Below are 25,069 nucleotides of genomic sequence, written 5' to 3' on the forward strand. Positions count from 1 at the left end.
TCTTCCCCTTGAGCAAGGCACTGAATCCTTGTATGTGTAAGAGTTGGGTTGAATTTCGGCCTGTGCGCGTCAGACTGATGATGGGACGAGGGCTTGGGCGGGATGGGGGCGTATAGCCAGAGGTGCTCTGCGGGCCCATCTGCTCGCTCTCGACTGGCGATGATTGCTGGAGAGAAAAGATGGCGCATCAAAACTGCCCAGGGATCCTCTCTCGCTCTTGCTGCTGTCAATGCAGCAGCAGGTCCTTCAGCAGGAAGTAATGAGTCACGTCCAAGAGAGGAGGAGATGGAGGGATGCAGAATCATGGAGGCGGAGGGGCATGGTGGGGGGGGGCGATTTTGCTCCTGGCAGATTGTTCATCTGTCCTCCATCTGGTTGCTTCTGCCTTGTTGCTCTCACCATGAAATGGCCGCCAATTCTTCTTTCGGGCTTCTTGAATTCATCTTTTCACAAGCTTCGACTGGTGTTGGGCTTCATCTTGAGGACCCACTCACCACCACAGTTGCTGTTGTACAAATCCAGTAGGTGTGTGTCGGGGTCCAGGCGGTGCTCGCCTAAAGCAAACATCCACAGACACACATATTAAAAAGCTTCAAGCACAATGTGTTCTTTATGCATTCCAATACAGAGCAGATGAAGGCAATGGTTCATTGTGGGTGTCATTGTGCTACCCAGTGGCAGAGTTGGTGAATTACAATTTTTGCAAACCCACAAATAAGATTGGCTCAATGGATGGAGGAGATAGCTATCGGCCATTTTGAGATTGCATGTGAATCTGAGCATACTATGGACATAGTTCGTAATGAAACAATATTCATAATTTAGATGCAGTACTTTAACAGCGTGAGGGGGTAAAATGTTGAATACAGCTTTCAGTATGAGGCAATAATTGTATTATTAGATTACAGACCATGGATCCTAATTTGAGCAATCCTGGTACTCCGGCTGATCAAAGTCAGCAAAAGCCAGACTGTTGATGTCCTTAAAAATGACCCTGACTGATTATTCTATGGTGTGAAGTGCGCCAGGAGTGATTTTGCCTCCGCGATCTGCTTGGCTAATCACTTGTGGCTGACAATCCGAAATGTTAAAGCAATTCAAATCCTTATATGTGTGTAATTATGATTGGAGGCCATCTCAAGCTTATACCAAACAAATTGCAGTAAGCACAAACGTGCTCATTTCTTCCCCCCCACCTCCTGTATGGCGTCTCCCAAATGCAAAAATTTGCTTACCACGCTAGTGAGTATCAATGCTCTCCTGTGAGACACACGCGAGCGAGTGCGTGTGTGTGTGTGTGCAGCGTAATCATTGGTGTGTTCCGATAAGTGCACATGCACGCTGGGTTACATAAAGGTCCCGCGGGCCCCATCAACTCAGTGGGCAGAAAGACATGCAAATGGTGCAGAGGACGGCATCAAACACTTACCAATGTTCCCTCCCACTTCGTACAGGGCACATTCTGAGAACGGAGTCATGGAGCCATTCCTGTAACGAGAACAGTTGATATCTTCAAAGCTCGGAATGGTCTTGGTCCAAAATGTATTCAAAACCTTTTAGTTCCCTTATTGGACTACATACACCCTTTCAGGTTTATTACATGTAACCAGAACCAAATAAAGTGAAGGACATTGTGTTTCTACACTGAAAAAAATGTGTAATTTACACTAGTTAAAATAATTTGGTTCCAGATCTTTAAGCAGATTTATCGTCTTCTTTAAAAAAAAAAAAAACACGATGAAATAAAATTGAGTAAATTCAACAAAAACGTTTTTCAGTTTATGCTTCTCAAGAAGTTCACACTGTTCATACTTTTAAACCTGAAAATAAACGTTTTCATATATGAACAACGTTACTTTGCATTGTGTTTACCATCGTGCTATTATTTTTTTTATTTTAATTTGGTAATCTGCGTATTTTGTCATTTTACTGTTTTACTTTTCATCCATGCTGTGATTTTATCTTCCAGTAATGATGATGTCCAAGTAAACTTGCCTCACCTTGCATTTCCATATATTATAGTAATAGCACAAGAAGCAAGCCACCAGTTGATCTCCGTCACTTTTGCACGTCATTACCACACTAACACTACATTCATTGTTCTTGTTACCAACATTGCTCTCTTTCTCTACGCAAATTCCTTTTATACTTGGCACTTGCGGTGTACCTTCGCCGTTGGCCCTTCCCAGTTTCAGGGCTGCGGATGAACTGGTGGTAAAACTGGGTCAGCAAGTCGGACACTCGCGATTCCATGTTGATCTGGAAGTCCATGGAGCCGCTCACCTGATCACCGACGGTGATCTTCACCGTGCGGCGTGTCTGCAGAGAGGACCACATAAAAAAAAAAAAGATTTAGACACTAACACTTGGGTTAAAATTAACACAATTTAGGGTAAAAATAGACCGATCCACTAATTGGGTCAATTTGACCCGCCTTCATGCTTTGTTGTGTACAAAATAGCCCAATTGTTAGGTTGTTTTGGACAAAAACTACCCCAAAAATTTGAAAGTTGGGTCAAATTGACCCAAGTAGTGAATGGGTCAATTTCTTACTTCAAATTGTGTTTTTAAGCCAACCGTTTTTTTTAGTGGACTGTAATGTGCTGAAAGTCAAGTCAAAGTCAATTAATTGGCTTTTTTTTAGCATTTTATTGAGGTCCCCACCCTTTTTTTGTGCCACAGACCTGTTTTGCATAAACATAATTTGAGGGACCGGCTAAGAAACACATAAAAACAACGCGATTAATATGACAACTTAATTATGTTGTTGCACGCGCATTATTGGAGCGAAGAGTGTGGTAACAAATACAGAGCATCATCAATCCCGAGATGCCACTTGCATGAATATTTTAAGACTGCAGTCAAAACAGCTGAAGCATGCAAGGCTAACTGCAATTCTCACCCACCAACAACTATTTTCTTAGTCGGTTGTTGCTCTACATCTGCAGGCGGACAAACAATGTCAAATAATTCAGACGGTCGCAGGACGAGCGATTTTTAAGTACTTTGTAAATTGGCTGAGCGCAAGAGGAGAAGCCAAAAACACATAATATTCTTATTGCCTTGGCCTGAGTTACAAGAGCAGCAAATGGGTGAGTTTTTCAAATCCGCAATTGTCGAACAGCAAACACCTTATTTTTTGAAAGCTAACCTCTGATGCGTTTTTGTCAGGTTTTTCTTTGCTCTCGGTGTGGATCTTCCTCAACAGGTTCTTAAAGCGCCGATCGTAAAACTGGTAGCGCCGGTTGCTATTCTCATTCAGCTTCCGCACCTGGTTCATGACAAAATTTGGAATCTGAGGGGAGAAAGAACATCAGAGCTTATTAGCTGACATCATAAATCAGTTAAATATACTTGGTGAAAAACAGAGGTCGTCGCGCACCGTCCAAAGCAGGTCCTGGTAGCGGATGAGGAGTCTCATGACATCAGCGGCCTTTTCCACCTGCCCCTTCTCGGCCCCCTCGGTCAGCCTGCTGGGTACGGCCTTGTGGAGGAACAAGTTGGGAGCCATGATGGTCGCCACGGCCCACAGGTTCATCCTGTTCCTCTTCTCCTGGGACACCACCTTGCTGAGAAACTCCAGGAGCGCCTGCGTGAAACACCAAAGTGAGTTCTTCACATTTCGGGAACTAATAGATACACTGAACGATCCCTAATGTTACAGCTGCCTCCAGTGGAGTCACAAAGTTGTTCAGGTGCGCATGAACCACGACTGCACACTCAGTGTCAGTGAGGCAAGCTCAAGGCACACTGTTATGTAATGGATAGAATATTGCTGTGATCCATTTTTATTTTAAAACGACCATGGAAGACTAAAGTGAAAGATTAGGATCATTTTTCCACCCTTAAGGATGACTTGATAAGATTTGAGTGGGATTTTATCAAGTCACAATCTGTATTCAAGCTCAACCAATAAGGTGTTTGATGGGTTCCATGCCAAAGTCACGCAAGTAAGTCGATTATAGACCTTGTTTGTGTACATGAACACAAGAAAGTGAACTTCCTGCAAACTGTTTGAGGGATTTAGTCCACTTGCCGTGAATACATTTCTTCATCAGGAACGTGAGGATGGCGACACCAAGTGGTCAACAATAATACCTGCACCTCAAACGCGCTGTTGTTTCATAATCCAAAATCAATGACTAGAACAATAGATGGGATCATTGGTAGAAGAACAGATAAAAAAATACCTTCAGCACTAGTGATTTCCAGTGAAATATTTACCGTAATTATTACTTCACAACTGTCTCAGCATAGGTTAGTGAGACTGTAGCATGAAGTTGGCATTTATTGCCAGAAAGGCACATGAACTGATTTTTCTGTAATAGATTTATATGTACGACTAGATGTGAGAAGAGTCATGTAAGAATTCAGGTTTCTTCGCTCCTTTCGGAATGGAATTTTGTCGAAAACAGAAAACTCCCTGTAAAAAGGTGGCAACCGTGATGGCAATGGGAGCTGTGGTGTAACACAATATTGATGCTTCCAGCCCTTACGTAGCAAAGCTGGAGGTTACATCAACATCGTGAAGCCAAGACAAGAAAAGCGCAAAGTGACAATTGGGATGGCAAAACGATAAGTTGTGGAAGCTTGAGGGCAGTTGCTCATGCTCTGCAGGTGCATCACAGGCTCGCTCCTGTTTGGTCCTTTGATGGAAATCGCCACTTACCCACTTGACAGATTTGGCTGTACCAGAGTGTGTTCGTTGCAGGGTGAAAGTTTACCACACGCTTTCCTATTTTCATGATAAAAGATGGAACCGGCATTGCCAGTGTTCAACTAGAGCGGACAAAGGCTTTGTGTGCCCCGCCCACTTTCCTTGCGAAAAGCTTACTGGCCTTGTTTGTGTTTCTGGTGCGAGACTCAAGTGCAACCACGCAATTGGCTGTTTTGCAAGATTGGAGAGCAGTTGCCAGGCAACTGCGGGAATCTGGAGAAGGCTGGGCAGAAAAACAAATATGTCTTGTTCCCAAAACACTGCACTAGAACTAAAAATATGACTGTGTGTGTGTGTGTGTGCGTGTGTGTGTGCGTTGAAATGTCTATTCCATGTGATGAATATGTAGTCAAGTGCATGAGTGTGTGTGTACCTTCAGAGTGTTCCTGTTGGGTTCAGGTAGCAACAAAATGAGCAGGTTCAGCACGTGCAGTTTCTGCTTGAGCTCAGTGATGTCTGGTAGAGGCACAAAGCAAAAGTGAGACAGTCTGAAGACATACGCACACAAAATGTAGTCATTTCCTCTGTGTTTGTGGAAGATTAATGGGATGTCGCAAGATGGATGGCATTGTGACAGGGAGCCATTAGATTTGTTAGCTTATGTCCGTGCTCAGTCATGCCATTAATCACCACGCAGCAATCTCTGCTCCAAGTCTCCATCAGTTAGCTATTATTCACAAGATCCTCATATTGATCTGTGTTTTATTAAAATGGATGAAAACAAAGCGACAGAGGATGCAAAAATGGAGTAACATATGAAGTTCTTTTATCCTTCTGGGAAAATGTTGGCGTGTCTCTGTGGGAATTTAATGCATTCAACAAGAAGAATATAAAAAGTAAAAACTGTCTTCTTCTGACCTCGGACGGCGCTAAAGGTGTTGAGGTATTCGGCGGTGAGCAGAGGAGCGGGGAGTTCTCGGATGAATTTCTTGAGAAGCGCGGCGGCGTCGTTGGGTCTCACTTCCTCCCACTTGATCTGACCTGCATAGAAGTTGGCCTCCAGGTTCTGCTGCAGCAACTGAGGGCGGAGAACATGCTTTTAGTTTCGAGATATCAAATGCTAGATCGATATGCTAAACTGTGACAAAGACAAAATGTCCAGCTTTGCATTACCCAAACTGACTAAAACAAAAAACAAAACAAAAAAAAAACACTCTCATGCCTTACCCCAAAATGTCATAATTAGAGTATATATTTGAATAAAAAAACACTACAAGGCCATAAATTTCAATGATTTAAATTAAAAACAGTAACCTCAAAACGCTGTGTGTTGGTATAATAAAAATTATACAGTACCCCTCTTTTAATTAAAAATAAAAAATGTTTGCTTTATTAAGCACCATCACTTTTTTTGGTATAAAAATTGTAAAAAAAAAAAAAAAACATCCTTGACAACACATTTGTCAGGTTGTTTCCTTAAAAGATGAACAGTATCCTCTTCTGTCAGCTCCCATTACTCACTTTCAAGTGTGAGATGAATTAGCGCTATCAAATGCATTTTAATAGTTTGGCCCAATAAAGTGAAGCTTTTCTTACAACAAAGCATGGAGGTTTAGAACGTGAAATTAATGTTATAGTAAAGGACACGTACATAACTGGGGTAGAAAAATTAAATTCTGTATAAGACCTTGATTCTGGAGAGAGCACCTGGAACCCGCAGGATGCCCTCGGAATCCACTCCCTTCTTCTCCAGGAAAGTTAAAAGCTGACAGACACAAGAAAGCAGAGAGAGATTCAGCCATCAAGGAAATCTCAACAGACATCTCAACGTCACCTCTGTTGCTTGTTCAAAGCATTGCTAATGCATTCAGGGTGTGTTCTCAAATGGTTCACGCAACACAAACCCACAAGACACGTGAGAAATAATTAACAGAATAAAAGACGACGTATTTTTAGCAGCACAATGGCTGCTGTAACGAGGGCGGGACACGCAACAGTTTCTGGACGTTTGCGTGCATGTAATGAACATTAGAATATACATAATAGATGTCATGCTCAAATACTTTTGCATTTGGCAAAGGTACAACCACGTTGTACTGGAATAATGTATTGTTTTCTAATTCATTAAAGGTCATGTCAAAACATATTCTATAGTTTGGATCGCAAGGTACAGTATGTTTTGACATATCTCTCGCCCGTAAACGCAATTAACATTTTTGGTTTTCAAGCTGGAAGAAAATAATTGCGCTAAACTGCCCTTCCCTTTTTTGATGCATAAGTGCTACCTTGGCTGACATTGTAAATAACACAGTAAAGGTCATTTTGGAATTTTGTACCTTGCAATTATTACGACTAAATATTTAGCCAGCCCTAGTATGCTGCATTGTACATCAACTTCTTTGAAAATTGTGGCACAAAAAATGGGCTATCGTTCCCATTATGACTGGTGGTGGTAACATTTAATTTAGGAATCCTTTAACACCTCTTAAAAAGATCTCAAATCAGCTCAGGAGGTACACTATTGAAGATTGGACCTGGAAGGACATGAATGGTCCTACTACCTTTTTGACAGCAAACACACACGCACACACGCATATTATACAACATGCGTTCTCTTACCTCCTGCAGGAGGAGAGGAGTGGTCGTTGCCGCCTTCACTTTCTGATCGTTCTCCAGCAACGTGGCCAGCGGCACGCCAAACAACGAGCTCTCTGATGAAACAAATTCATGTCCTCTTTTCTTTTAACTTCATCTAGTCTACTTTATCTACTGTACACATCATTAGGACTGTATGTGATGTACTGTTTACAGAATATATATCAAGAAGTCATGTCAGGATAATTGTGGTCGAGTCACTCTGCAGGAAGCTGAAGAGCCACTACATTGTCATGCTCTAGTTTGTTTTTTTTGTTTTTTTTGGCAGGCTGACAAACAATGTCAACTATTTCTTCTATTTTGCCTATGTAAATCTATATGTGTGTGTGGGGGTGTGTGTGTGTGTGCGGGGGTGCGTGGGGGTGTACTTAAACAAAGTGGACCTCACAATTGGCAAAGACGAGTAGGGGTGTGTGTGCGTGTGTGTGCTTGTGAGACGCCATACCTGGCATTTTCCTCTTGGCCATCTTGTGCCGCTTGACCTCCAGCCCGATGAGGTCGCACAGCGCCGTCATATCGATCAGAGCCAACTGGCGCACCTTCTTCATGTCGGCGTGAGACAGGTCTTGAATTCGAGTGACTCCCAGGCGGCACTTGGGGCAAATTACCCGCTGGTGATGATTGGCAGCGAGACAATGATGGTGAAGAGGAAGACGGGACAAAAAAAATAAATACATCAAAATGGATGAGGAAGAAAGGTTAGTAAAGAAACAAAAGGCAGCTCAGACTTTTTAGGAATCATAACTGGTTAGTGTGAACGCTGAAAGTTGGATGGAAATACAATTTATTATTTATGCAGCAATATCTGACCCATGAACAAAAATATGAGGTTGAAATATACAACCTCAAGAAAATAATTAAATTTAGCTGTGAATGATCTACCGCCTGTATACTGGTGCTTATTAGTCAAAGCATTTTGTACTCTACCAGAAACATTCGCTCACACCCGACTAAAATCTTACATAATTGCAGTAATTGTTCCGCACAAAATCCTGCCTGCGGTTGAGGACAGTTGCAAAAACCGAGGGCCCTTTGTGCCGGTGGACAAAATGCGTATTTCATCTTATTATGACCCGGCAGGTGGCCATCTTAGAACCCAAAACATCAAATATTTTGAAACCAGAACATTGCATACGACCCTTGACCGTAGCTGATGCCTCAAATCATTGGCTCAAGAAAGTAATTACAACGACATCCAAGGTACCGCTGATGTGTCAAAAAAGGGAGAGGCATTTTGATGGGAGAACTGGCCGGTGGGATTCTTACTGGCAAGGTGCTGTCCTCCCTCCTCCGCTGGGTGTTGTTCTGAGACAGTTTGGCCTGTTTGAGGAAGATGACGGCCTGTTCACAATAAGCCACGTCGGTGAAGAAGATCTCCTCCCTGGGATCTGGCCGAAGGACACACACGCAGATGTAAATGAACGCTCTGAGTTATTGCTAGTTTGACTTTGACAAGGTCTCACCTGAGTGTGGTGTTTTGGAGACTGATGACATGCTGTTCTGGGCCAGTTCTTCACTATGCTGAGAGTCGGACAAACCCTGTCGGAAGAAATTATCGATTGGTATGACTTAAGGCAGCACAGCACCCCAGCGGTGAGCACGTCTGCATCACAGTCGACTGGTTGCGGGTTTGAATCTCAGTGCTATGGCTTTCTTCAGGCACTCCTGCGGTGTATGACCTGTGTGACCTGTGATTGACTAGTGACTCGTCCAGGGAGTACAAGCCTCCTGTGAAAAATCAGAGAGACTAGACCTTTGCTCAACATGACTAGTGACGACAAGTGGGAGAGACGACATCCTTGTGTGATTCACGTGATATGTTGAGCATTGAGGTGCAGTCGGAAATATCAGTAGCTCACCACAGGGAGTACAAGTTGGGTTTTATTTGTGCAGTATAGCCGATAAAGGGCAATGATAACAAGAAAAGCGCGGAATGCCGTTCCTTCGTGGGAAGAGGATATTGCGTGACCTTTCCACGTAATTTGCTTTTGTCCACAGCGGCATACTGTAGATTGATGCTGGTGGGCTCTGCTCACAATTCCGCATGCACAGGATATCCTCGGCATACGACGACCCGATATGTGCGGTTATTGATGTTACGAATGTCGCGTAATGAACTACTTTGTGAAGCGGTGTTAGAATTAGTCAACACTTGGCACAGCCAGTTAATGCCAGATTCAGTTTTCATTTGAATTTTTTCCATTTCAAGCCTAGCGGTGTTTTTTTTTATAATGCTGCCGTCGGGCCAAAACCTTGTACCTCCAAAATAGTCTCGTTTCAGGAGACCTAAAAAATGCCAAGTTTGTCAAACCATTAGCATAGAATTGTGAAAGAGAGCAAGCCATTTTCAACTCTTTGGATCCGTCAATAATGTGTAAAAATAACACTGTGTGGAGTGACCAGTAGTACAGATTTTTGGAAAAGATGAAATTCACTGAAATGTGACTTCTGAGGTTTTGTATACATATTTGACAAATGACTACACTTTGCAACTTACATCCTTATAATTTTGGGTTACTTAGCTGCCACATAAATTGAGGACACATTGTAGTCCATTTCCTCAAAAAGTGGCCTTGACTGTAAGAAGTCACTTTGGCATAATCACGTATCGGGCGCGTTGTTGCTTGGAACTTGTCGAAATAAATGCCACACTTCCTTTTGTCCAATATTACAAAGTGGTGCCATTAAGTGGATGGATGTAATTGGCTTTACAATGACCAATAAATGTCCCACAATTGACGGCATAACGGCAACACAAACCTGACATCTGTAAAGCTGATGTTTAATACGATTTTTCAACAAAAAGCTAATCAATGGAGCATAAAGCAAACCATTGGAAAGCTTCAGAGTTTGTGCCTTGCTGGGGGGTTGAACGCTAGCAAGGAAAGTACCATCCACAAAAAAAAAAAAAATGAAAATAACCCAAAACATCTATATTTAAATGATGAAGATTGTTAAACACTTTTTTTAAATTCATTAATCATTTGTGTGAAAAATAAAAAAAACTGAAAAATTGTGAAAATGTTTATTAAAAAAATGATTTATAGTGCGATATAATGCCCTCAGCAGTTATGCCACCACAAAGTGGTTACTTTATCAGGAAACGTGTGCTTAGGACTTGCTTGGAGCTCACCTGACGGATGGGCGTATCAAAGACCTCGCGTACGTGGCGCGGTGGCGGTTTGTTCCTCTTGCGCAGGGACATCGTGTAGGTATCCACTCGACGCTGCACCGCCTCGACTTGCGTCCGTGTTAGCGTGGAAAGAATCACGGCATTGTCCGCATCCTGGCTTCCCTCGTTGATGAGGTTGGATAGACCGGCATCGGCCAGCCACTGCTCCTCCTGCTCCCCCTCTGACACACACACACACACATGCACACAGAAATGATGTGGAGCACCTTCAACATTGTCCAAAAAAAAAAAGTACAATATTTTCAAAAGCAACATAGGAGAACAGTGTGTGCATATATGGCCCAGAGAGGAGCCGCTATATATAATAAGTATTGGTTGTAATGATTACATTTAATTATTTCATTCATACATTAAGTGTTGTCGCGACTTTCACCTTGTCCCAATCAGCGTGCGCCAAAGTGATTTGTTGACACAGCTTTTACACCGGATCACACCTCTGATATGTTTCTTTTGACCAGGCTTGCAACTGGTTTGATATTTTGGATTACAAAACAAAACTAAAAATATTCCAAAATAAAATTGTTTGGAAAATTCTCTAGGAACCAAGAAAAAACAGTCATTATTTTTGCTTCATTTACTTGCTAATACAATACAGCAAGATATTCGTGAGCTAATATTGGCTTTTTTAGCAGGTTTGAGGACCTAAATACCTTCTGACAAAAATCCTTTCTGTAAGAATTCACTATTCTATATATACTCACACGCGTGAGAAGGTGTGTTATTAAGATATTGTACATAAGGTATCGTAGGCCTTTAAAGCTTTCACACAAAGGCAGTCATGTGACCGCGCTGCATGTGGCATCACAAAGCCGCATGCAGCTTCATGTGGACTTTTTTTTCCCCAATTGATGAAATAAAGCCGATGAGGGTCTATTTACCAGAACAATGGGGTCTGATTAAAGGGCACTCAAATGATTGAACACAATAAAATTGGTGCATCAATACGAAAGCCCCTCCTTGCCACTGGGTGTGTGTCGTCATGGTAATGAGCTCTCCTCTGAAACCTGATATGTTGTCATGGCAAAAGCATCATTTGAGCAGTGAGAAGGCAAAAAGCTACTTGAATGGCCATTAGCGCTCTTTTTACCTTCCGACTGTCTGGAATCCCTCCGGGTGCTGTCGAGGTCCGCAAGGCCGCCCCCCAGTCGAATGGTCTCCACCTCGTTCCAGAAGGAGTCCAGGCAGAGTTTGTCGGGATGCTGCTCCTGCTCCTGCTCCTGGGAGGGCGGCGAGGGCGGCGGCGTGTGTGCGCTGTGCTCAGCGGCGGCCTGGTCCTGCGGGCTGGCCCAGGGCTCCGCGCTCATCTCGGTGGGGCTGGGATCTCTGGCGCAGACATACACACACGGAAAGAAATCACAGGCGTGCATGCAAACAAAAGGCCGGCCAGGACGCAGACGAGGAGGTGAGGGGCGAAGACTGCGGGGGTGGAGCGGGTAAGACGCTGGAGCCGGCGCTGCGATGGAGGGACAAAAGGAGCGGGATGAAGGGATGGAGAGGAGATGGCGAAGGGGAGGGGGAGAGTCTATTGTTCTTGCCAAATGTGGCTTGGAGACATACAGTAGTACCACCACTAGATGTCGCTGTAATGCCGTGAGCCCCCCACTATCCCATTCAAGTTAACAGTCATTGAAGCACATGAAAGTACAGTCACCTTTTCCAGTGGGTTCACTCTGTATGCGCGTGGCTCTCAGTGTGATATATGGGCTCCCTCTAGTGGTAAGTGAAAGAATCACTGAATTGACCAGTGAAAATGTAAAGAATCACTGAATTGACTATTAAAAATGTGTAGAATTTACATTTATTTTATTGGAACCGATACATTAGTTTAGTACACTTCAATTATATTTAACCGTAAGAACAATATAATCGCATTTATCCTTTACGAACTGTTTATTTTCGGTATAAATTTCATTTTAGGCAACACACACACACACACCCCCACGCACACACAGTTTTTAAGGTCACATCAAATCTGCAGTAATCATGTAAAAAACAAGCTATAGTTCACTTTTGAGCATCACTCCAAAAATGTTTTGTGACAGGGAGTGCGGTTATTTGTTAAGGGACAAATTGAAGTTAAAAAAAAAAATGTGTTGAAACAGCACATTGCAAATAATTGCCAACGATGTATTCACACAATTGAAGAAAACACATGGAGGTAGGAATAGATAATGTTCACGTTCTTCCTATTCCTTTTCAAATACTCCTGTACTTCGAAACGGACTATTTCGTTCGATCATGCATATAAAGTGCAGTTTTGTTGTTCTCTATATATTTTAAATACATATTCTATATATTTTTATTTTATATGTAGTAATGTTAAATTTGTGTATTATGTCACAGTGGCTTACGACATCAAATACAATTGGTAGAAATAAAAAAAACACCAACACTTCAGTACGACTGTACTTAATGGCAGCTGGTGAAAAACATTTTTGGGAGCCGCAGCATTAAAGCATGCCATACAGACAAGGCAACGATACAGGATGTGACCAGCTGAGTCACCGCACCCGTGTGGCTCAGTCACATTCCATAAAGCAGAAAATAGATCACCAATCACGAGGCGAGAAACATAATTCACTTGTGATGATTGCAATGTTCTTGACAAGCCTATCAAAACAAAGACAAAGCTCCATTTTAACACCAAGAAAATATGTCAAGTGGGGTGAAGGCCACGTTTTCTGCTCAAAACCAGTACAAGAGCTTTACTACACTAACTATTGACTTCATCAAAAAAAAAAAAATAATAAAAAATGAAGCACACAAGTAGTGAATCACTATGAGAAAAGAAGACAACACAAGCAAAGACCAACAATGAACTCACTGATGACTCGTTTTCTTGCATTTGCTGGAAACGAAAGTGCTAAATTGCCCATTTCCTGCTGATTAATTGACACTTTGTCGCAGTTGCTGCACGGAATGCTGTCATTTGTCAGAGTGGAACACAAAACAATGGGAGAGGTTTTTGATTTAAGATGCACGTTACATAGAACCTCTTTTTGCATTGGAAAGAAAGTTGTAAATTGCCAATTTTCTGCTAATTAATCAACAGATTGACACATCCGCTGCATGTTAACAGTTTGTAACTTATCTAAGAGTGGAACAAATAACACGTTTGAAGTGATTTCTAACATTTTCCACCCTTTGCTTTACTAAAAGAAACTAAGTGGTGATTCAATCACTGCTCGTCCTGTTTAGGCAAGGGGAAGTGTTATTTACGCTTAGTGAACCCTTTATAGGCATTTCATCACCGCACAAGCGTTTTATGTTCAAAGCTGATAATACAAGACCGTTGCAAGCAAAGGACAATTCCTTATTCAAATCCAGTGACTTTTCATTTGCAGGTTTCCTACCTGGATTTCTTCTTTTGTGAGGTGTGCTTTAAGTTTCTGATCCTCATCGGTTTCTGTGAAGGACGAAGCCTGATATTGTTCCATCGTGTAAACTGCACAGTGGGCTCTATTGCCCTCGTCACAATGACCTCCTCCCTGCCTCCCATGCTGACAGCGCCAAAGGAATCCAGGAATTCAAGAATGCCACACGGAACCGAGCAGGAGAACACAGCATGCGAGTGTGTTAGTATTGCTGTCCTGAAGGGCGACAGGAAGTTCTGGCAAGACTCCGCTGGGTCTTTGTGAGCCGAGGTGTGCGAGCAAGGCTAGAATGTGGTAAGGGAGGGGCGAGGCCTTAAACATGAAGGCATGGCTCTCACCTGACCTCTCCCTCCCCGAAGGCGACACACCCCGTTAGCCGTCACTTGAATGGACGATAATTGTGAAATAATCCACATTTTACTGAAAATACACCAGAACAGTTGGTGTGAGGACTTCTCTACTGCTCACTTCTCGGGGACATGTTTTTTTATGGCCTTGGGATAAAAGGTACAGACAGTTACCTTAGCGTCCAATTATGAGCCTTATGGGAGACATTGATGCATATTGGACCTGGAGGGACTCAATGTGCCACTTTCTCACAGTGGAGATGGCTCTATTTAGCTTCAATCACAGACTAGCTACAAATGAGCCTCGTTATCACGGTTGAGTCCGTTTAAGGTAATCAAAAACATCAAAGCACGTGCATGTTAACTCCCCTTGAAACTCACACACACAAAAAACAAGAAAACAAAAGACTGGCTAATATATTCATTGCTTAAAATTTCCATTCACAATGACATACTTGACGGCTTAGTTCCGACTTGCATACCTGAGCATGAGCAACAGGTAGACATAGTTTGTGTGGCAGAGAGGAGGCGTGTGAGGCAAAATTAGGGTGAAAAGTTCTTGCTGGTTGCTCAAGCGCGACTGGTCCGTCAGCATTGGATGGGGGTGAATTTCTCCTGAGCCAAATCATTTTCATTCTCACTCATCATCTGCCTAATATGTAAACAAACTTCCAAATCTGAATAGTGATCTCATAATATTGAGTAAGCCGTGACTGGCGAGCATCTGTACATTATTTCTGCATGATGTGGCAGACGTGGTGCAATACATGAACAATTCAAGCAATGTCATGTATTTCGATGGGAATTCGACTGAAACCAAGTGCAGCTTGTGATGTAGGTCAACTTTCGCATGAATATAAAGTGGTCAAACACACAAATTTCCATTGGAAATAATGTACATGTATTTAATCTGTTCAGGATCAAACTGTCGACATCACAATGTCTTTATTACAAGTCCAGATTTAAGTAATGTTTGAAGGAGGGCCTGAGCGATATGCTTTTGTGATGGCTGATGTTGATATTTGGAACAGTAAAGATTCTTAATACCATTTAATTGGACAAGGAATTTAAAAGATATATAACAAATTAAAACAGATTTTTTTTCACTTAATGTTTACAACAAAAGAAACTATAGGCAGAACATTGTTCTGTCGTACAATACTTTGTCCTACTTCAGAAAAGAGAAAAATGTGCAGAAATCGTTCAATTTAGACTTTTGGGGCGCGAAAAGTTTGAATGTCTTGGGTTGTAATATGTTTTTATGTGTAAAAAAAAAAAAGTGTAGGACTAGATTAATAATAAAATGTAAATCCAGTAAAACATTCCATCTTATCAACAATGAATCCGAAATGTGAAAATGATATTCTTTTTACCATATAATCCCAGCATATTTGCGGTTCACCATGGCCACTAATTCACCTATTTAGTTTTTTTTTTCTTGTGGAACCGACGCCCACATAGTTATTTGCAGTGTTGAGCTCTTCCTGCCATGTCCTAAACCCAGTTTAAATTGGAAAGTAGTCGGCTAATTTGTATAGGGGAATTGCAGTGTTGTCCTGAGATAAGAGTTATGTTAGTTTTGTAAGCAGTCACATTGCTCAAAACATGCTCATCTCAAATCATCATCTTCCATTGAAATGAATGGAAAGTCCAATAATGTGTTACAGTCTTCCTCTGAAAAAAAACCCAACAAAAATTGTTGGAATGTTCATTTTAATGAGGAAAAATAGCATGCATAATGTATTTTATAAACGCATACAGAAATGACATAACTGAATAGAATTTTTTTTGTCACACTACATTCATTGACCGTGGCCATTGTGCCGATTTCGCTGCTGCAAACATTTTTAGGGGAGCTCGTCAATTGCTCATTTTTCTCGCTATTTACGGCAGGGCCAACTCTCCCCCACTGAGGGCTTACTGTGGTTAGAGAAGTGCAAAAATAAATGAACAGAAACAACTGAAAATTCTGTATTAACTTTGATAACAAGTGATGACGCATTTGCTCACATGAATGAGAGCCCGATTAAACCAAAGTAACTTATGTATGTATGTTCTACTTGAAAAGCTAAAAAGCTCACTCTTAATATATTTTTATACAAGCTGAAAAAAAAACATGTCCTGCGTCAGATGACTTAAGAGGCGTATTTGTGCAAATCATTCTTCACGACTGTACAAATTCAGATGTTCAACTATTGTTTTCAAACTAAAAATGCTTCATTATTTTGCAGAAATTAGCTAACAATTGTCTTGGGAACCTCTGGCATGTTCTTTTATTGCCAATAACCGCACCTACTGAAAATGTCAAGTTGGCGGGATTGTTTTATTTGAAGTGCCTACACACACACACTCACAGGAAGCAACAGCTGCTCAGAGAAAAGAATGAACAAAATGTCTAAAGTATTTTTTCATAGCCTTGCTGTCGACTTGATAGCACTCATAACACAAAGTAACCCCAGCTTGGCTCTGTCAAGGAATACTGTAATCCGTTGGAAAAAAAAAAAGGCGCTCTTGTCGAAAGCAAGGCAAGGTTTAATCCTTGTGGAGGAATTCCACTGCAAGCTTCTTAACCTTTATAGAATGTAACAAGCCACTCATGCATGCTTGATCAAGGGTTGCTTGACAATGATTTCGAGACTCGAAACTAAAAACACATGCTTTGATATCTTCAATCAAAAAAAGCAGCAGCAAAATAACCACAACAACCGCTGACAAAGGACACCTCTCTCCTCAAAATTTCAAGGATAACACAATAGTAGCTCAAAGACCACCGGGTCTGACCCTACCTGGCCTTGGCCCGCCCGATGCCTTTGCCCGAGAGCAGGAGCAGGGCGACCGAGCCTCCTCTCCCCCATGGCATCCTGCTGCCGGTTGTGGCGGTGCCCCCCAAACTCCGTGAAGCAGCAGCTGCCTGCCACTGGCAAGCTGTTACCTTGCAGTCTCTTCTGCGAGCAAACACATCGCTAGAAAAAGGAAGGCCCGGCTGCTTCCACACACGCGTCACTACGTCGCATCCTGGAGCAGGAAAGGCGGTCTGTGTGAGGTGCAGACTGGTTGAATGGACAGCTGCATGAGCGTACCGGCCAGCTGTACTGTCGGCAAACATGTTATGTATCAGAAGCAACAAGTTGACTTATTATATTTAATGGTTTACAGAACATTGAAAGGTAGAAACTGCTTGGACTCGTTTGAAACTTGATCTCTGCTCTTTTGCAGTGTTGGTGGTGATGTCACTTATTAACAAGGTTGGATAAACAATTCAAGACAAGTTGGCTCAATGAGAGACTGGCAAATACTACTTGTTAAAATCAATTAATCCACCCTATATTGAATTAAAAAAAGATATTCCTCTCTCCCCGTACCCATACTATGCTCTATAACAGGGATGGGCAACTTAAAGACTGGAGGGGGTGTTTCCATTCGTGCTAACGGGGAGGCCACATCAGACCACATACTTCTGAACCAGATGTATGACATAAATGCTATTTTAGAGATGGACAAAATATTTGCATATGTGCTCTTAATATATTTCATTTTTGGCAATACATACGATCCACTATCCAAAGACAACAATGAAGGGTTTGAAGTAAACCGCATAGTATATTTTTTTTCCAGTGCAAAGAGCTCTCTTGCACAAAAAAATAAAAAATAAGGACGGCACAAAATTGCTGAACATGAAACCAACACTGAGTGCAAGAACTAATTTTGAATGCTAGAACTTCATTAAAAAAACAAAAAAAAAAACATCAATCACACAAAATGTTAATTGTGTTATTGTGTCCTGCATTCCAAATCCACAATTATTATAGGGCATGTATAAGACCTGGTGCAAGCGCAAGTAGACATACCTGCCATCTAGTGGTGATTGGTGGAATTACAACGGAAAACTACAGTCGACCCCTGCATATCTAGTTCGGCACCTGCAGATTTGCATATTTGCAGAATTTTTTCCCCTCGCTTTTATATTTTCAATTTGGATTTGTCCCATTTTTTCAGTTTTTTTTTGCCCATTTTGCCCACTCCTGTTTTTGGGGGGAAAAACATATGCTTATCAGCGTTTTTCTTTTTTTCCAATAATTTTCGGGGTTTGCAAAAAGAAAAAAAAAAAAAAAACAAAAACACACAACAAAACAAAAAATTTTTTCTGGTTTTGGCAATTTATTAATCAACGGGCCACTGAGTGGGCTGACAGTTGCCCCTCCGTGTGCTTTATGGTCATATAATTTTGTTCCCAATATATATTAATATGATCTTGGAAGAAAAGTAAATGTATGGAATTTATGCAGCGGTAATTTGTAGCATGTTTGTTTCATAGTTAAGAGATTCTGGGCTAGAATCCTTTCTCTATAATAATTGGATGGAATGCACAAGTGTATTACAAGATGCTCCAGTACTGCACTCTAAAAATTCACGTGTGTGTGAAAAAAGAATACCTTGAAGTAACCTTTAAAAAAAAAACTTACATAAAGATGATGACTAGCTGTCTTTGTCTGGGTTGTGACACGACGGCATGCAAAATTAAACACAGTAACTCAGCTACAATTGTTTCCAAATTTGACTAATCTCTGTCAGGCATTTTGGAAGAGATTACTAGTGAGGATTAAACTTTGAAACCCGCTGTGCGGCGCTAAAAAAATGTGAAAGCATGTGAATGCAGCTCAGGGATATAAATAAGTGTTGTCTGGGAAAAAATACCATGACGCACAAAAATATGGGAGGTTGCACACGCAGAAAGCCTGACGTCATGAAAATGGCTTTAGACTGAGCATCGAAAGGATTAACTCCAAATGCGTGTTTTGTGACTCCATTTGACGTTTGGCGAGAGAAGTGGGCTTGCTAGATTTGCAGAGCACAAATTTGACAACTCACAATTCACACTCATGCTCACATTCACATCCATGAAAACATGGCCTGTACACTTAATAAAGGTTGTAAGATGGCCACATATTTGACAAGTTCAGTTCAGTTGTATTTAACTTTAAAGTACAATACATTTTAATTTTATCGTTTAGACCTGTTAGTTTTCAAATATTTATATGAGTAGAAGTAGAATTTGGTTTGCTTTTACGTGCAGTTAATTCGAACTGATGATCATTATTTAATTTTTTATATGGGTTTAACAAAACCTATTCAAATCAGAAAATCAGTTTGGATTTAAAATCTGTGAATGCATTAAAATTGTATCAAACTGTTCAACTTGAAAATATATTGAGAAGCGTGTCGAATCAACTTTTATTAGAGAGCTATTTCTTTGAAGGAAACTCCACTTGTACTGTACTGACAAATTCATTATAGGTACAGTATCTAAATTGACAAGAAAAAAGTAATTAATTGAATCGTGATCCAATTGCAATCCCACTACAAATCCCGAACCTCAGAACTGTGAGGCAGACGACCTAACCTGATGGTTAACACATCAAGTTAAAGCTATGGCCGAGAAGCGCAAAACCACAGACATGCCTTGGGGGTAATTGGCGCAGTCACCTCCTGGACTTTGTGTCTAACCAGATCAACACAGATTAACGCAAACACAAGGATCTGTTTGGGGATTTTCGCTTTCTTCACCAGCACTCTTTGTAACCTTTTCGCCACTATCCCAAACAATTTTCCACCTACAATTTCCACGCAGCTCTTTTGTACTCGACAAGACCTTGACGTGCCAAAAACTATGTATCCACTTTCTCTCATTGATGTCATACCCCAGAAGACAAGGCTCCTCCCGCTTAAGCCAAGACCTCACTCGCCTTCTCTGACAAACAAGCTTAGCTCATCGATGCAGGACAACGGGAGGAGAGAGTGCTAGAGGAGGCCACGGCACGTTTGTGTGTGACCTCGCAGACGGCATGTGACAGCCAGATCAGCCTCGTGCCCTGCTCATCCACATCATGGCAAGCGGGTCACGCACGGCAGGAAAGTGGGGCACACCGAGCGAGTCAGGAGAAAAGTCAGGGAAATAGATAAGAGGGCCATGGTGACAGAGGAGGATAAGAGCCGTGGCTAAAGACAACAACAATGTGGTGGCAGATAATGCAGAATTGGACTGTGTCATATTCATGACTGAGCATTTTTTTCTTACACACGTTCCACTCCGTCAACACATCTGACTGACTGACGTTTCAGCATGAAAACAAAATATTGTGCCATGATTTTAATATTTGAAATATTTATTTACTCACTTAGCCTATACTGTGTCGACATGAGATCAGTGCTTAGGTAGTACACACATTTACATATCATTGTTTCATGAAACATGAAAAGTAGAGGTGATAAAACCACAGATTTGTTTGCGTTTATTGTTGTTGTTTGATTTTTGATTTCCTGATTTATGTTTATGCCACACCTGTTTTGTAGAATTTTGTGACGTTAACAACTCTGAAGGAGATAAATAAACAGTTCAGTTGGCTTGATTTATTTTTGTCAATCTGATAGTTTATTGGAATACACAAAATAATGTATTGCTTGTGTTTCTTAAAAACTACAACGGAAGAGGACCTGTGATGTGAAACGAAACGATAACTAATCAAGAACGGCCATGACTCTCCTGCCGTTGCGTGGCAAAATAAAAAGACAACAACAGTGAGGCAACTTGGTTGCGTGTTTGACCTCCCAAGTCATTTGCCAAAGTCAAAATGGCCAAACGAGTTTGCAACCGCAATGTAGTTACCACTTAAGCTTACACGACATTCTGGAAGCCACAGCCTCTCACAAGTATGACAGATATGAAGTTTAGGGGAGCATACTTGCGATTGTTGCTCTTCTTGAGTTCACCACGACTAATTAGAGAGCAATAAGGACCCATTTCCCCTTTTTCTCCTAAACGTGACATATATCGTATTAGAAAAATCGGTTGTTAAAAATCGATATGCATGTTCTTGTGACCAGCTTTGGAAAGAATCAAGGCAAAATGAACGATCAATAAAAATGTTACATCAAGAAGGCCATCAGATGGACGGGCCATGATCCAACAAGTCACGCCACCAAAACATTGCTCAAAGAAGTAGAAAGTACACTGAGAACGTGCACAACCAACAGGGCGCCATCGCACATGAAAAAGGAAGCACTCATCTAAAAAAAAAATGGGAATATGGGCGTACTCACTTCATCAACGGCGTTATGATGGCCAATTAATTCGTTTTAAGTGACGCTCAACTGGTTCAAAGAACGAGTCTGGCAATCTTTTAATTATCGGCGTGTATAAAAAACAAATGTCACGGTGCAGACGAAAATTCGTCAACACACACACACACACATATCTTTCTGAGCAGACAGCATCTCAAAACATTCTTCTCACCATTTTTACCTCAAGTATGATGAAACATGACATGGCCCGTATGGAAAACATGCATCGTCGTTTCATTATATTGACATGACACCATTTTGAGCTTGTTGATCTTCTAAAAGATTAACATTTAAAAGCACTTCCAAATAAAATCATTTAAGATGTGTAAAAACAAAGTAAGGAAATAAGTATCTTATCAAAAGGGGGGGGGGGAGAATAATTTTCAACCGATATTTAAAAGCATTTACACATGGGGCTGACCTCACTTAAGAACATAAACAAGGAGAGATGAAAGGTTCCAGAATTAAAAACGTTTTTTTTTCTTGATGTTCTTTTATAGGGTAGATATAAAAAAGGAGATACAATAAGATTTCCCAGCATGCATTTTCCGAGGTATTTTATTTGAGCGCTTTTCTCATTAATATGAAATATTCATAAGCTTTGCTCCGATTGGATATCTGTTATGCCTAATTTGAATATGGAGAATGACTACGAGAGTCCTGTACACACACCAACCATGTATTCACTTCCTTCTAGTCACACATAAAAAATGTTTTATATTTCTTAATATAGAGCGTTGTGTGTGAAAGTGAGAAGGAGTCTGACTGAGTATGGTGTGCCAATTTCCTTGCTTAACAACATTATGCATAAAACAGTGAAATTGGACTGTGATGCTACGGGATATTTATATTTAACATCCTAAGGCTGGATGATTAATCAAGTTTAATTTGGAAGATTTATTTTTTGTTTAATAGCAGCATCAGCAGTTGAAAGCATGTCCTCACTGATGTGCACAGCTCACACTAACATGTCAGTGTTGTCACCTTTTGCGATTTGGTTGCCATAATTAATGACTTTTCTGGCCATTTTAACAAATGTTTTTTTTTTTCTAGAGCAACCTCCAATGTTAATTTTCGCTAGGAAACAAACACGAGCGGAATCATTTTCACATTGTTTACCGTGACAAGAAGGGAGCTCATTGGAAGATAATCACAGTGTCAATCAAACTAAACATCACCAACAACATGACGCGTATTTAAACGTCGCAAACGCAAAGTGATTTATTCACATACGGGAAACCTTTGACGTGAAGAATGTTCTTACAAGCCGCAAATCTTTTTGCTGCAGATGCCTCACCTGTACGACGTTATACGAGATAAGCGCACAAGAGGGCTGAAGGGCTGGGATGTCGTCCAACAGCCAAGCCATGCCATGCAGTCTGCCAGATCATTTTATGATGAACATTTAAGAAGTTCAAGGGACATTTTTCCAAGTAGAGGCACTCTTCTTTTTGACATATTTTATTATTTCTGTGGAAGCTGATTCAAGGAAATGCTGGTAAAAAAAAATCTATTGTTTGGTATGAGGAGAAATACAGCAAATGGAAAAATCCCAGAGGCAAAACTTTTTTTGACTAATGTCATTGTCACTTGTTTTTTTTAGAGGGAGGGGAAAAAATTTGAAAAAAATGGAAATATGATGTTTTTGGGAAGTGGACCATATTCATGGCAACACATTATGTATTTCGGGAGAGCAAAGGGTGGCTTTGTGTCTGGACGGCATTTGGAAGAAAAAAAAATTCTTTACGTGCGTGAAATGGTGGGCATTGGTGCTTTTCTACGTGGAAATGTCAACAGAAGTTGCCTTTTTAAAGACAAAGGGATAGATAGTCCATTCTGCTCACACTGGGGGGAACTTTTAACATCAATATCCTCATTCGGGCAGGTGGCAGTATATGCTTTTCATTATTATTTTATTATTGATTGTCTTCTATGTTTTGTTTTGTTGCATCTGCGCCTAGAGTGACAATAAAAGCTTTTTCGATTGCATTTGTCACTCTTCTTCTCTTCCCAGCAATTTGTTACAGTTGTGGTTGAGTTTGTGGTCTTTAAACAAATGTATGTTAAGCATTTCAAGAAAGCTGGACATGCCTGGGCTAAGCTCACGTTTATTGACTGGAAATGAGTACGCCGTCGCACGCCAAAATAGTTTGTGCATAGAAAAGCAAACACATACACAGCAGTGATATGGATCCAAAGTTTCAAAACACATTTGATTCTAAAGAGGCTAAAAAAGGTGCAGAGATCACATACAGTAACCCTGACTAACTTTGTAAATGATGATTAATGGAATGAATGGGAATTTTATTTTTATTATTTGTTGCAGAGTGCTCGTGATGTGAGGGGCAGAAAATGGAAAAGATCGACCAAAAGTAGTGCAGACTGTGAGCAAAAAGTTTAGCGAAACTGCTCGAATGGAGAGTGCGGGTGGTGGCATGCATGCTGTGCAGAAAGCTAACATTTAAATATGAGGTGCCACGGTAAATTATGTAATTTTACAGAAATTGTAAAATAATTTTAATTTTATGTTTTTCCCTCCATTTACGCCAGTGGTGTAAAATTAAAGGTAGAACAATTAAATGTTCTTCCATTTGATGCCAGAGGATACAATAGAACTCTTGCTAGTCATATGACCGTCATAACTTCATACAATTGAAACTTTGTGTTTGATTTTGCACTGAGTGAATTTAGGCGAGATCATTATTTCAGTCTTCACAATTTCTGTTTGGTGGTGCCATGAGACTTTTCTCTTTGCCCAATAAAGGTTAGGAAATGTTGATATACAATAATACAATACAATAATACATGTTAACACATTTATGAGAGTGTCAATCAAAGATGAACATTATTATCATCATCATTTCTGTAAAATTTGGGATAAAATTCTTCCTCGATGAGATGTGATGTGTGAGTGTGAACAATTTTAATGACGTATAGCAGAAAAGCTGATATTTCTTCTCATGATTATTTTGAAGTTTTATTCTTCATTTCATATTTCCATATGATAAAACCTCTAATAAAAGCATGCATGAGAAATAGCAGTAATGAACTCACAGATATGTATTTGACAGAAGTGAACCAACGCTTTATGTCACGTTTCCACTCGTCGTAATTCTCTTTCCAACTGTCGTATGATCCAAAAGTGTCCCGGTTGAAGCACTTTCCGCTCATTCATAAGAAATCATGTGGCCTTTCCCAGCCAAAGTGGACCGACTTGAAAACTTTTTCTTTTAGTAATAATACCACTACTAGCTAAGTTGAAGACACAAAAAGCATATCAAAGGCCCGTCACCATGGCAACCACAAACACAGCAACACTATTTGGATGGGAAAAAGGCAAGCTAGCGAAGGTAAAAATAAAAGCAAAGTGATCGTCCTTACCTGGAGAATCAGCAGCGACCCCATCTCAGGTGTGGGAAAGCTCAACTCTTTCTGCATGTGGACTTTTGCCCTTCTTCTTCTTGTTCGCTGTGGAGATGAACAGATGTCACAAGTGGAGCTTAGTTGCTCTGCTTGCTTTCCCTGCCTGCCTCCCTGATGATGGTGATTCTAATGAGACTTAACTCCACCACCACTCCTCACCTGGTAGCTGACGTCATCACACTCATCTTCCACCTGCCACTTTTTGCATATTAAACTCAAAATAAAAAGGTTGACCTTTGTGGGGCACGGTGAGAGTGGGTAGTCACTTAACAGTGCTTACTGGTGTAGTGGTAGAAATGCA

General features: G+C 41.0%; 1 protein-coding gene across 2 annotated transcripts; it reads right to left on the reverse strand.

Annotated features, from left to right (window-relative positions):
• Positions 1-323: 323 nt before the first annotated feature.
• On the reverse strand, positions 324-24,746 carry arhgap40 (Rho GTPase activating protein 40). 2 transcript variants are annotated; one of them, XM_088309910.1, is made up of 15 exons: positions 24,727-24,746; positions 11,593-11,828; positions 10,446-10,666; positions 8,776-8,851; positions 8,579-8,700; positions 7,758-7,923; positions 7,277-7,368; positions 6,345-6,422; positions 5,576-5,735; positions 5,091-5,173; positions 3,383-3,589; positions 3,152-3,295; positions 2,168-2,319; positions 1,430-1,488; positions 324-554 (listed from the first exon to the last, which is right to left on the reverse strand). In XM_088309910.1, the coding sequence occupies exons 2-15, from the start codon at positions 11,807-11,809 to the stop codon at positions 448-450; spliced, it is 1,884 nt and encodes a 627-aa protein (XP_088166036.1). In that variant the 5' UTR covers positions 11,810-11,828; positions 24,727-24,746; the 3' UTR covers positions 324-447. The 2 variants fall into 2 exon arrangements, with proteins under 2 accessions (XP_088166036.1, XP_088166035.1); XM_088309909.1 differs by lacking the exon at positions 24,727-24,746 and adding an exon at positions 13,859-14,124.
• Between the last annotated feature and the right edge of the window lie 323 nt (positions 24,747-25,069).

The sequence above is a fragment of the Idiotropiscis lumnitzeri genome, chromosome 11, assembly GCF_059441095.1.
Source record: "Idiotropiscis lumnitzeri isolate Australia: NSW breed Sydney's pygmy pipehorse chromosome 11, RoL_Ilum_1.0, whole genome shotgun sequence".
Taxonomy (NCBI): Eukaryota; Metazoa; Chordata; class Actinopteri; order Syngnathiformes; family Syngnathidae; genus Idiotropiscis; species Idiotropiscis lumnitzeri.